Here is a 14058-nt window from a genome sequence, read left to right as displayed (position 1 = left end):
TAAGACAAATATGCGTATCGAGCACAGCAAAGAAAGATGACAAACCCAAAAACAAAATAAGAAAAACATAAGGAAGGTGTCTTTTTTTTGTTTTATTCAACATGTGTGCTGGGCACAGGTGTGTAGTGGATATTTTTTTCGAACAGGTGCTGTTTTTCTTTCTTCTGTTCTTTAAACATAAACAGAAGGGATAGAATGGGGATTATCATATCATATAAAGAAAAACAGGTACGTTAATTTCTGAACTGATAGTATGGATTTGCACAGGCATTCTCTGAACATCAGCTTATTACAAAGAAGATTGATAGAACAAAAAAAAAGAGGATCTTCTATATGTTTCTCGTATAGAAAGTGGCGTATAAAATATCAGATTAAGAAGTCTTCGAAGAAGTAGGGGAAAGCAGAGAAAAACAAATGGGAAAAAAAACATAGAATTCTAGACGCTCACATAGAATAGAATGGGAAATAAAAAAAATGGTTCTATGCATATATCTCCAAGAAATAAAAGAAAAAAATAAAAGAAAAGAAGAAAAGGCAATGCTACACAGAATATTACCTAGGCTACTCTTTTTTGTTCTTATTCATGAAGTTGGTAAGTTTATTGTAATTTAGTTAACTCTGCGTGGAAATACTACGGCAAAAAATAAAGAATAGAAAAGTTGGAGGAATGAGATCGAGATATAGAGAGAGAGAGAGAGAGAGAAAGGCAGAAATGTGTAAATCCGCATCCCGATCAATATATGTGTGGTGTGCTAATAATTCTGGTGACATCATTCAGGCGTCAACAAATTGAGCACTTTCTTTTTTTTTCTTTTCCGACACACTTTTTTTAAGGGATTATGGGTACTTTGTGTATGGTTTTCTTAGTGCATGGTTCAAAATTACGTGGTCAAATGAGTTTACGATTTATTTTGTTTGTTTGCTTAGAAAAAAAATTTTTATTTCTTTGAGCTTTGTTCGTACGGCTTATCCGCTTGGACTCACTAAACCTGGGCTTTTTTACGATATAGAAAAAGAAAAGAATATATACTTTTTTGAAAACCGATATATATTTAACACACTATCTAATCGCATGTGATAGTGTAATAAAAACTGGAGTTTCGTTTTGAGAACGATTCCAAAATAACCTAACTTCCGCATCCCGATGGGATACGTTCTTTGACCTAATTTAGAAATAGGACCTATACCACACAACTTTCTTTGTTTTGCATTTGGGCTCCACACGCTCCAATGTTTTCTTTTCACCCTCCCTAGATGTCTCCTCTATCCGCACATTTCCATTCACGTTTTACGAAAGAGAGACTTCGTAAGTAAAAATGTTCAGAGAAATTTCTACTGAGAGTCAACTTCCACTTTCATGCTGGCTTTCTGTTGGTTTTTTAAGAGAAAAAAATCTTTTTTTTCTGAATGTTTTCCCGGCCGATGGAAAGTCGGAAAGCCGTCATTTATAAATCTTACCTAATGATCAATGTTCTAGCCTTAATATTTATTGTACGGATTTTTTCTCTAGATATACGTATTTGTTTGGTTTTTTTTTTTTGATTACTTTATATGGTATAAGGTAGAAAAATCTCATAAATATACAAATTATCGTGTGTAATTTTCCTGGTTTATCGAAAATTTTTTGGACTTTTGCGCATGAAGGACTCAAGAAGGAAAATAGAAAACAAAATAACAGAGAAAGTGTGGAACCATTCTTGTTCTTTTCTCAATATCGATAAAACTAAAATATTGGATGAATTACTACTTTAGTAAATATTTTGTAAGTAATCCTACGACATATTCTAGGTACTCTGTTCTAATTGGCATTGTCTGAATAGAAAGTTTAGTTTACATTTTAATTTTGATGGTTTAGAAGTGAAAGATCCCTTCTAGACACATATCTCCCTGCACCTCTGTCTAGTTTCTGGAGCTTGTTTCAAAACTGGGTAGTCGTGATTCTAGGTCGTCGGTGGTATGCATTTGTCGGGATTATGCATTTGACGGTACTATAATAATTATCATAAACCTATCGTAGAAGATTTTTTTGCTTTTTCGATTATAACCCCGATAGGGTTCACCATCTACACCATTTTCTAACAGACCTCATATTTTCTGTAGTAAGTCATTGAGATCCGCTATAGTATTCTGATGTTCGTGTTTTTACCCCCGTTTCTGAATTTAGAAGTCTTGCCAACAAATTCAATACCCACGCAACTTTGATCGAACACGTGAGGTTTTGTCCTATTTTTGTTCTTTGCTTGTCAAGGGGGGTGTCTGAGAATGGAGGCGCAGGGATTACGTACTAACTGTTATATAGTATTTATGACTTGGATATATAATTCCTCCAAAGGCAAGGCCAGATGATACGCAATACTCCACAAATCTCATGCAGGGAAATATATTTCAGTAGTTTTAATGTGTGGAAGGGACCTGCAAGTGTATTTTGTCTTAATCCTTTAGTGCGGGATTATTGTGGGGGGAGGAAGGGAGAGGGCAGAAAGTTATGATAAGTTTAACTCGATGGAAGGCTAGAACTATGGAATATTCGAAGCTTCGAAAAATGGAAGGTTCGATTTTAACTTATCGATATTATTGATTGATGTTGGATTTTCATACATTTTGATAAATAACAAGGCTGAGAATATTATGCCGTCATTGTAAAAGTAAGATAGAAACATTTATTCTCTCAAGAACTTTTTGCTGATATAAAGTATTAAAAAGAAGAGAATCGTGAGTGTAGAGTTTTATTACTTATTCACTACTGTTTTTAGTGTTTCGAATTTTGAGGGCTTAGAATGTACGTAATGGTGTAATAGGATCGAATCCTTTTGAAAGTGGGTAGGATTTGTTTTGACCGTTGTTTATGAATTAGATGTAATATCAACATCTCGTGAATTCACTTTGGCTTTAAGGGTCCCATTTACGCCACTCAACAGAATGCCATTAACTTCACTAATTCAATTATGATGTACCTTTATTAGACCTGCAGCTGTGGTTCTGATTCTCAAATCGTTAAAGTGGTTCTACTAAAAGCACATTTTGTCATAATGTCATCATCTTATTACTGATCATTACCAATAAGCCAAAGAAAGTAGTAAAGAATGTTTATGGATTTACCCATAAATACATAAAGTCGTGTTATTTTTATTATCTTTTGTATTCTTCTATCTGTTCAGGGTTGATGGATAATGTCGGCCCTGGTATCGCTAAAAATAAAGTGGGAATTTTATCCGAAAGAACAATGAAAAAGAAAAAAAAAAGTTTAATTCTTAAAAAGATTAGTGGAAGTGTTTTTGTTTTGGCACAGTAAAGAAAGCTTCTTAAAAAAATGCGAAATGTATTCATAGGACATATGCTTTTTATGATAAAAAAAAGAAAGGACAACGATGTGAGAAGTTTGTCATATTGAGAAAAAGGCTCGATTTCTTAATAAGACAGATAAAAAAAAAAAAAAATGGGGAGTCCAGTTCGAAAAGAGCTAATGTTTTCTACTAAAATAATGAAAGCTAAAAATAACAACAAGTAAATCATATGCTTGTAGGATACATTCTTTCTTGTAAGGCGATTGTACTTATAACAATCATAGCTACCCATTTTGGGGAGAGGGGGGGGGAGCGTAAAAATCTGATATAGTTTATAGGAATGTTTCATGTCCCGGAAAGTGCGACCCTTCCCTTGCGAATGAGTGTGGCTGTGAGAAATACTTATTCATCCGCTCCCGAGGACTGTAACGGTACGCGCAAAATCCACTCGGGGAACAACTTTTGTGAGCTTTATTATAGCAGTTAAATATATTTCCTTTTTGGAGATCATTATTACGCGAATCATTTCTATTATTCATTTTTTTTTCCTTTATTGATTTATGCATGTAGTTTTTCCGAAATGACGTATTAACATAACGCAGAAATGATTAACACTTTGTTTGCCGGTATATCCCTTGCCACTCGGAACAAATATATTGTACTATATTTGTCTATTTTTCTTAATTAAAGGTCTCTAAAATACTTAGAACTTGCGTTTTAAAGGACTACGGCCTTAGAAATAAGATCCGAAGCTGAAAGTCAACAATTTTAGCACTATAGAACTTTACTCTCTGTAGAGTATTTACACCAAAAAGCTTAACAAAGTAAATGAGTGTACAAGACAATTCGTTAGAACACCTGATTTCGGTGTTGCATACTTACCTTAACTTTCTGACCACTACAAGAGAACTAAACATATCATTTCAGGCTAACGCCATTTAGGGTGTAGTCTGGGAGTAGGAACAAGATGAATAGTTCCCCTTATTAACATAACAAAATACCCAGGTAAGCTGAACTAAACTTTAAACAATTTAAAAATAGACTGGTAAGGGATAGGTTTGGTAAAGGGTACATGTAGAGGAGATCGTTATTCGGGAACTGCTTGGTTTTCATTTACTCTCCATGTATATTCTTCGTTTCTTCAGTATTATGTTTGTTTATAGTGAAGCCAAAAGCAAGAATAAGACCATTTTAGAACATTACACAACTTAAACATTTCTCCATGGATTGTTACTGAAGTTGTAGGGGATTGTTTGAGTTAGTTTCTCGATTGTTAAAAGTTTAGGATATGTACTAGTACAAAAAAAAGTTAAATTTCAAATGTAGCGAATAAAAATGATTGTCCAGAATTAGGACTTTGAGATCTACAATGTCTCTTGTCCGGACAAAATCACTTTGATAGACAAACGGAGATTTTGATTTTTTTTCCACGCTAAAGTCACCGAGCAGAAGAGAAAAGGCGCTTGAGTATGTGCCCCTGCTTATTAGTGCGGGAGGGCAAAAAAACTTGCTGCTGGCTTTATTCAAATGTACCAGAGAAGTCACATATGATCTAAAGAAACAAGCGCAGGAGAGGATCCGATAAATTCAGACAAAAGAAAATATTAAGCATAGAACTAGATAAGAAAAAATTTATGTGATTAAGTAAAGTGTCTATCCATAAACATTAAGTAGGGCTTCTATATTTGTTATGCCTTTTTGTTGAATATGTTTCAAGTTTTTCAAGCTTTCAATATTATGATCAATTTCCATACTGAATATATTAAATCTGATCCCAACATACATCAAAAGTATATGCTATTTAGCAGATTTTTTATTGGTTCTAGACTTAATACATTGACTAGTCCTTTCTATGAATGTAAGATTGTCTCCCGTCATTTTTGAATTAAGGACAATAAAAGACGTTTGACCCTGAGTGAGGAGAAGAAGAAGAGGAGAGGAATGAAGAACATAAAACTAATATTATTTTAAGGGTCCTTCATCTCCTGGTATATAAAAGTTACCATGTAATTATTTTGACTTTTAACGAACTTTTTCTTACTTACCTTTGTCTTGACATTATTAAGGTTGTGTTTTTTCTTTTTGTCAATAACGCAATAAAAAAGAAAAACATCGACTTTAACAAACACTACGAATAAAAATAGTATAGCACATCCAAAAATGAAAAAGGCTGGTATTAAACTGTTTAAAGGTTATTATTTCCTGCCTTTATCATTTATGCTTTTTACTATTGTTAAACCTTGATATTTTGAAAGGTAAAAGTGGTGAGATCATATAGTTTAAAAAACTTCTCTATTCAATAATAGCAAAGTTTGACTACACTCTTGAGAACAGATTTTAAAAGTCTGTACGTTAACCCCCTTCGTATCATGATAAACTGCTATATTCGGCCCTCTTGCTATTTTTTGTTTTGTTTCTTAGAATAGTACTGCATGGTTAATTAGATGTGTTTTAAAGACACGTTAACAATAACACTATACAAGACTATATCATATGATACATATTCAGTTTTCATTCTTTTATAATCAGACGGGATAATGGTAATATGCCCTGAAAAACCTTATATGTTTTGTAACTATATTTTACCTTGGTAGTGCTTTGACCTTAAGAAAAACTCTTCATCACTTGATCTCATCATGTGACTTTTGAGTCGTGCTCATCACACGACGTAAATCATCATGTGATGTAAATATCCTGATGGACTTATTTTTAACTTCCCCTCTTTTTTTGGTTTAGTTTGTCCTAGTATCTGCTGATCTTCATCATTCCCCCGACATCGTTTACCCATACTTATTATCTCACCGATTTTACTACAAACATACCGGGATTAAAAGAAGGACATATAGCAACCCCATTAAAAACACAGGAACAAGAGAGATGGATAGTCAGATGATGTTCCCTTAGTGCAAGGAGGATGATTATCTGTGCTTTCCTTTATGATTAATCGTACTAACAAGTGAAATCTGTTAATTGAAAATTTACCATAGTATGGAGAATTTCCGGTACCTTGTTTATCTACTTTCACCATATTGTAACGGTTCACCATATTGTAACGACTCACCATATTTGTAACAGATTGCTATTGTAATGGCTCATTATATTAAAACAGTTCAATGTATAGTAATAGTCCATAATATGAGTAAGCATTTTGTGTACATATTTTTTTTTTTACTAAGATTGATGATAACATGTCTTTGTTATAATAACATGTTTTTTCAAGTAATACACCACATTTAAAACAGTCTTGACTAATTAAAAAGCAAACTCTAGCCCTCTTTTTGATTTCAAGATTGAAGACTCATTACTGAAAGTATTTTTGGATTATCTGTTTTTGGCTACAATATGCACGTGATCCTGCCAGTTTATCTCGCATGTTGACAATCAAAAGTGTGGAGTGAGTTAACCAGTTCGTAAGCAGATCTCTCTCATGCTTTTAGTGTGGGAAAACAGCAAAATATACGTAGGAGAATACACACTTTTTTTAAGCCCTCAGCATGAACTCCCACACTCCTAGACAAACACCCGCACACAAACACCACATCTATCGTTCTCCCACCTCCACAGGCTCCCCCGCGCAACTTCAAATACCCGGACTTGAGTCAGAATTACCCGGCAAATGGGCTAAATATTAGAGGATAAAAGTTAAAAGAGTCATATTTTTATCTTGCCCCAGCTAGCATTCTGAGCTTTTACTTTAAACTTTAATCTCTCTTTTTGCAAAATATCTGAAGAACAATTTTGAAGGGTACCCCTAAAACCAAAAAGAAAGAAATAGATCCAATAAAATTGTGATGAGTAGAAAAAAAACATCAAATTGGAAGAAGATAATATTTGAAGAAAATTTATCATTTGGGTGATGAGTTGCTGATAAAAATAAAAAGTGTGTAAAATGGTGAGTCAAATATAATTTGAATCAGAAACACACAACTGTTACTTTATCAGTTCTAATATTTATAGTATATAAAAGTTTGTATTCATTTGTGACTACCACTCTTAAAAATTTTTATTTCTTGTGGGAGCAAAGGATAATAAACTATTTGATAGCAGGAATTGTGCCTATATACACAAAGGGAAATTTTGAAAAAATTATAAAAAAAATAATATGTCACAACATTATGGTGCTTCTGTGACACCACTTTACCTTTCCACGACATTTAAAGTAGATTTGGAAGGTGATGACAACAAGTATGACTATACTAGGTCTGGTAATCCTACTAGGACGAAACTACAGGAACAAGTCGCAAAATTGTATGACAATATCAATTCAGAGTACGTTTTTGCTGTGTCTAGCGGTATGACTGCACTTGATGTAGTGCTGAGATCTTTCTTACCTTCTGAGACCAAAAATCACTGCATTATTGCGGGCGATGATCTGTACGGTGGTACCCAAAGGCTCTTGAACTTGATGAGAATTGCCATAGATACTATGCATTTCGATCTATCACAGACAGAGAATTTTAAAAAGATATTTAGAGAACTTGTTACCGTTAATCAGACTATAGTGGATATAATAATATTGGAATCACCAACGAATCCTCTGTGTAAAATTATTGATATACCGGACTTAATCAAATTCATAAAGCAATATTCGCCTAATACTTTGGTGGTGATAGATAATACCATGATGAGTGGATTAAACTGTAATCCTTTGAAGTTTGGAGCCGATGTGGTCTATGAGTCTGCCACCAAATATTTAAACGGACATCACGATATTATGGCCGGGGTCATTGTTGCCAAAAACGCAAAACTTGCTGAGAGGATTTATTTCCTAATAAACTCGACAGGAGCTGGACTGAACCCAATGGATTCATGGCTTCTTATCAGAGGCCTAAAGACATTACCAGTACGCCTTCATAAACAACAATTAAATGCTATGGCTATTAGTAACTGGCTTCAGGATAGTTGTGGATTTAAGACACACAACGGAAACGACGAGATGAAGACAAGATTTATTGGCCTTAAATCACATCCAGATTATGATCTGCACCGAAGCTTTAATAAGGGTCCCGGTGCGGTAATAAGTCTCCAAACAGGCTCCATATCACTTTCAAAGAAAATTGTTGCATCCAAAAAACTAAAGATATGGAATGTCACTGTATCCTTTGGTTGTGTTAACTCACTAATCTCAATGCCTTGTTTGATGTCGCATGCCTCTATTGACCCTGAACTGCGTAAAGAAAGGCAATTCCCAGAAGATCTAATACGGTTATGTTGTGGAATTGAAAACGTAGAAGAGCTACAACAGGACCTGCTAAACGCTTTTGTGGAATCTAAAGTTATTACAGTTAAGGAATCTAATGGTATCAAATACCTTGTGAATAATATAAATGGTCATGTAGGACAGCATATCATTTACAATGAATTAGAGAACAAAAATGTTTACAACCAGTTTTACACTTACCAGAGTTACATTGATCAGAACATTCGTGTGAAAAGGGCTTCAAAATTATGAATAACAAAAAAAAACACCTCATTTAATGGGTAGTGCAGGATCTCTGTTTGAGAAATTAAAATATATTTATTTGTATTTAGTGACCTAAGAAATTATTAATTCTGACATTCTTTACTTTTTACCTTAATATTATTATTATCTTCTAGGACTAATTTTTAATTGGATAATTTGAAGTAATGACTGTGTATTCAATGGTTGCCGCATAGCTTCTTGCCCATTGAGAAGCTGATCGCATCATAGAGCAATGTTAACCTAAAAATTACTACAAAGAGCTCTCGGTACAATCATTAATATATTACTATAGGTGTTTCTAAGGAACTCAGTTTTTCTTTTTTTTTTAATGAAAAAAAACATTACCTTGATTGATGGGGAACGGCTTGACGTTTGTAGCAACAAAAGAAAATCGGAACGAATGGCTAATGAACTACATTGCTACCCATAATCTCAGACACCTGTGGATTTGAGAAGTGTGGAGCCTTGCGTCTAAGAAGTCAAAATAAGATTAGAAAGGACTCAACTACATAAGAAGTATTGTTTTGCGTTAATTGAATTATTTACAAAACATAACCCAAACAAACGCAAGAACAATATAACGAAAATACGGAAACAAATAAAAACACTGGTTAGAAAAAAAAAAGAAGCCAATCTCTATAATGACTAATACATTGCCTAGTATCTTATTTATTGCGGCACCAAACCAGCCTTCAAACTTGATTGAGAAATCACCGTACATCAAGGGTAAATACAATTTGTTGTATCACATATTGGGGGACAAAGATCAATTCATGAAATTCTTGCATGAAAATAAGCATAACAACATTGTAGCAATATATGGTGGCTATCCAGCATTTCATACTATACATGGATTAACAAGGGAAATTATCGAGCACGAGGATTTCCCATTGGACACCTTGAAATGTATTACATTGTCTTCTAGAGGAGTAAATGCTCTTGATTTGGAAGCGTTAAAGGATCATGGTATTCAACTGTTCAACTACCAGGATGATGTTGAGGACGATGACATCTCCCATTACATAGAAGACTTCCAATTGGGTGAAGTCGGAAATGACGTTGCTGACTCTGCCCTGTGGCATGTGCTGGAGGGATTCAGAAAGTTCTCTTACCAGCAAAAGCTTCTTAGGGACACTGGTCATACTGTTGAGGCAAGACAACTTGCCGCACATAGACCAGGGAAATTCGCTTTTGGGCATGAGTTGGGGGACATACAGACAAAGAATGGCTCGCTTGTACCTTTGTACACTGAGTCACCTAGAGGGAAAAAAGTACTTATCCTAGGCTTTGGCAGCATAGGCACCAAGATTGCTTACAAACTACAACATGGTTTAGGTATGGAGATTCATTATAGCAAGAGGACCCGTGATGAGGATTTGATCCGAGACCACCCAGACTGGCATTACCATCCTATGGATCCAGAATCGTTGTACCCCACCCTATCTCAGTTTCATGCTATAATAATCGCTCTGCCAGGAACTCCTGAAACTAAGGGACTGATCAACCGGGAGTTCTTGTCCCACTGCCAGGAACATGACCTCATTATTGTCAATCTAGGTCGCGGTTTCATCCTAGATATGGAATACATAGACACATTACTCAAGGAAAACAAGATTAGACATCTAGCAGTAGACGTCTTCCCTAAGGAACCAATAGTAGACGCATTACTGACTAGATCACACCACAATACTACAATCACGCCTCACATGGGAAGCGCTACAAGACAAGTGTTCACCCAGAGCTGTGAACTAGCTCTAACCAACATTATCAAAGCAACCACCGGCCAAGACACCTCAAATAGCCCATGTAGAGTGCTGTAAGAAATTAAAATAAAAACAAAAACAAAAACAGAGACTATCATTTTATATTATTTACACTCATTATATAGTACATATATAATGCCATACGAATGATCACGTTATACCATGACTCTTTCTTTTTGTATCTCTAAATATTTTTCCCGTTTATCCCACGTTATCAACGTGCCTTATGGAGGGCTAGTCTAATTGACTTCTTTTCCACATGTACACCACAGTTTTTTTCTTATTCTAGTTCTGACTCTTGTATCAGTTTTTTTTTGACTTCTCTCGTATTTTCAGCGTGTTGGAGAAGTAAAGGTAGACAAAACTCGCACGGAAGACTCACAATTTTCATTTCCACTTGTTGTGTCGTACATATCTTGCTTTATTCTTAGGGTGCCTGAGAAAGACTGAGAAAAGCGAAGGGGAGAGCGATGAGCAATTCTGAGTTACAAAGAAACTGACGAAAAATGACAAAAAACTGAAAGAAAAAAAAAAAATTTGAAAGAAGTTGCGTAAGGAACGCAGATGGGACGGAGTACTGGGCGCTTATCATTTATTTGGTTTTAGGATTATGCATTGTTAGGATAGGCCAATTGATGTTAAAAGAAGGTAAGCCTTGAACATAAAATAAAACTATATAAAGTGAGGAGTGGAAGTGTAATATTTGTACTTAAAAAAAAAAAGGAAATATATATAACTATATTCTAAACACTACACAAATATAACGTTGAACAAAAAAATAAAAAAACGAAAATAATAATAAGAAGAAGAAGAAACAATGCTACGGCAAGGTTCTACTAAGGATGAGATAGATCTCTCTAAGGATGAGAAGGGTATTACTACAAATGTTGAGCAGGTTGAGATGAAATCGGTTGAATATAGTGATTATGAGCTTGAGAAAGGAGTTGTAGATAATGAGGACAAGAAGAAGAAGCACAAAATATTTGATACTAATGGGGATCAGAATATATTTCAACGTGGTTTTGCTCGTTTGTTATGGTTCTCTGACAAATTGGATAGTTTTGGGGTTGAGACATCAGGAATTGAAAGAATTCCACCTGACCAGCGTGGTACTAAAAAGCAGTTCTTGCATGTAGCTGGGTTATGGTTAAGTGCTACCGGAGGGTTGTCATCCTTATCTTCGTTTATTCTGGGCCCGCTTTTGTTTGAATTGAGTTTCCATGAAGCATTGACTTCCTCAATGATCTCAGTGACGCTTGGATGTCTCATAGCGTCATATTGTTCAATTATGGGACCCCAGTCTGGGTGCAGACAGATGGTAACAGCAAGATATCTATTCGGTTGGTGGTCTGTGAAGTTGGTAGCGCTTGCCTCAGTTATTGGTGTTATGGGTTGGTCTGTTACCAATGCCGTGGTTGGTGGTGAAATGTTGGCTGCTATTTCACATGGTAGGGTGCCGCTTTGGGTTGGTGTTGTAGTTGTTACTGTATGTGCGTTCGTTGTGGCAATTTTTGGTATTAAGCAAGTTTTGAGGATCGAAACTTATATTAGTGTACCTGTCCTGACTACTTTCTTATTGCTATATATCTGCTCCGGTAACAAAGACTATTTGATTAACGAATACCAACCTACAGAAATCCCATCAAAGACATTGAAAGGTAACTGGATTAGTTTTTTCTCATTGTGTTACAGTATTACTTCTACATGGGGTGGTCTTACTTCTGACTACTATATATTGTTCCCGGAGGATACGCCTCAGTATCAAGTTTTCTTGTTGACACTAGCCGGTACTTTGATCCCCACAACATTCGTGGGTGTATTGGGTCTGCTCTTGGCAGCAATTGCTAAGAGTTACCAACCTTATGGTGATGAATATGACAAGCATGGTTTAGGTGGTCTTTTATGGGCTGGTTTTGAACGTTGGAATGGATTCGGTAAATTTTTGGTGGTTGTCTTATTGTTAAGTTTGATTTCTAATAATATCATTAACACTTATTCAGCTGCTTTTGGTGTCCAATTGTTCGCTGTCTGGGCTGCCAAGATTCCTCGTTGGTTCTGGTGTATCATTATCACCATAATCTATTTGGTTTGTGCTCTTGTTGGTCGTAACCATTTCAGTACTATCTTGGGTAATTTCTTGCCAATGATTGGTTATTGGATTAGTATGTATTTCATACTTTTATTCGAAGAGAATGTAATCTTTAGAAGGTACTTCTTACATCTATACACAAAGGAGTTCCCAGAATTTCTAGAAGGGAACACACCTGTTAGTTCGCAAAATGTATCATCCGACTCCGTAAACGTAATCAGTAGCACCACTGAGCAGAACAGTGATCAAACGAATGACTATAAGTTGAGGTTTAAAGGTAAGCTGTCTAAACAGGCACTGTCTCTAAGAGAAGAGATGAAAAAGCGCGAGCACGCTACAAATATTCATCAATTGAAACGTAAACATATCCATACTAAACACAGATACAACTGGGATAAATGGAATGATCCAGATGTATTAACGCACGGTATAGCTGCGACGCTAGCATTTTTATGTGGTGTTGCCGGTGTTGTAGTTGGTATGGCTCAAACCTATTGGATTGGTCCAGTTGCTAGGAAATTCGGAGAAAATGGTGGTGATATTGCCATGTGGCTCAGTATGGGATTCTCAGGTATTGTATATCCATGGTTAAGATACTGGGAACTAAAACGCTTCGGAAGATAATTTATTATTGATTTTTTTACTGTTTTATTACGTTAAACTTATAAAAAAAGGACTATAAAAATATGCAGTTTATTTTTATTGTCAGTACTTACACATCACTTCAGATTTTTGGTTGTTTTTCTTTTATTTCTTTCTATCTACTTTTTCTGGGTTTAATTAATTTTTTTTTTATTCCAATTTATATTATATTCTCCCTATTAAATTTTATAAAACATTTTTTATTATTGTTATTATTATTATTAGCTATCCAGTTTTCTCTTTTAGATATGTAACTTTATCCTTCGAATAATAAAGCGCGCCAAAGTCACATGCATGTTTCGTAATTAATATATGATCATATGATCATATGATTACCTCGTCCAATAGTATTTGTCACCTGATGTACAACCAATCAAATATTATCACACCGATAAAGAGTTCCCTTAATGAGGATGAGGGAGGGAGAGTAAAAGAAGCCCTAGAGATAGGCCCCTACTTTCCCCCTTCTGTAGGGGGGCACTGTAAGAAGACCGACAAAGCCGGGGGAGTGAAATACGCTAAGGGCATCAGTTACTGTGTCTCTTATTTTATCCTACGGGGCTTCTGTTAGGTTAAGAGCCAACCAATCCCCAGCTGTTAAATTTATTTTTTTGATTTCTATTGAAGATTTTACATTATGTGAGCGTTTCTCTGTGCTGAGTGAGAACTCTCACATATCAACTAATAACACCTCTCGCACTCTTGCATTTGAATTCTAGGTATTAGTTTCTATCGTTCTTTTTTAATCATCAAATCCCAACTGAGTACTTCGTTGTTTTTTTCCAATCAGCATGCAGGTATTTATTTGCGTTATGT

The 14058-nt window shown here is 35.2% G+C and overlaps 4 protein-coding genes across 4 annotated transcripts; 3 read left to right on the top strand and 1 right to left on the bottom strand.

Moving 5' to 3' along the window:
- Window positions 1-7386: 7386 nt before the first annotated feature.
- Window positions 7387-8736, top strand: STR3 (cystathionine beta-lyase STR3; the record flags this gene model as incomplete). The annotated part of the gene is made up of 1 exon (XM_071052984.1): window positions 7387-8736. One exon carries the CDS (start codon window positions 7387-7389, stop codon window positions 8734-8736), a length of 1350 nt encoding a protein of 449 aa, XP_070911234.1.
- Window positions 8737-9389: 653 nt separating this feature from the next.
- On the top strand, window positions 9390-10568 carry RNJ42_02818 (putative hydroxyacid dehydrogenase; the record flags this gene model as incomplete). The annotated part of the gene is made up of 1 exon (XM_071052983.1): window positions 9390-10568. One exon carries the CDS (start codon window positions 9390-9392, stop codon window positions 10566-10568), a length of 1179 nt encoding a protein of 392 aa, XP_070911233.1.
- Window positions 10569-10938: 370 nt separating this feature from the next.
- RNJ42_02817 (uncharacterized protein) lies at window positions 10939-11103 on the bottom strand (the record flags this gene model as incomplete). The annotated part of the gene is made up of 1 exon (XM_071052982.1): window positions 10939-11103. The coding sequence occupies one exon, from the start codon at window positions 11101-11103 to the stop codon at window positions 10939-10941; it is 165 nt and encodes a 54-aa protein (XP_070911232.1).
- Window positions 11104-11328: 225 nt separating this feature from the next.
- TPN1 (Tpn1p) lies at window positions 11329-13224 on the top strand (the record flags this gene model as incomplete). Its single annotated transcript, XM_071052981.1, has 1 exon — window positions 11329-13224. One exon carries the CDS (start codon window positions 11329-11331, stop codon window positions 13222-13224), a length of 1896 nt encoding a protein of 631 aa, XP_070911231.1.
- Window positions 13225-14058: the final 834 nt, after the last annotated feature.

The sequence above is a fragment of the Nakaseomyces bracarensis genome (genome assembly GCF_045282275.1).
Source record: "Nakaseomyces bracarensis strain CBM3 chromosome Unknown Scaff10_0, whole genome shotgun sequence".
NCBI lineage: Eukaryota > Fungi > Ascomycota > Saccharomycetes > Saccharomycetales > Saccharomycetaceae > Nakaseomyces > Nakaseomyces bracarensis.
This window is presented reverse-complemented; position numbering and strand designations above follow the sequence as displayed.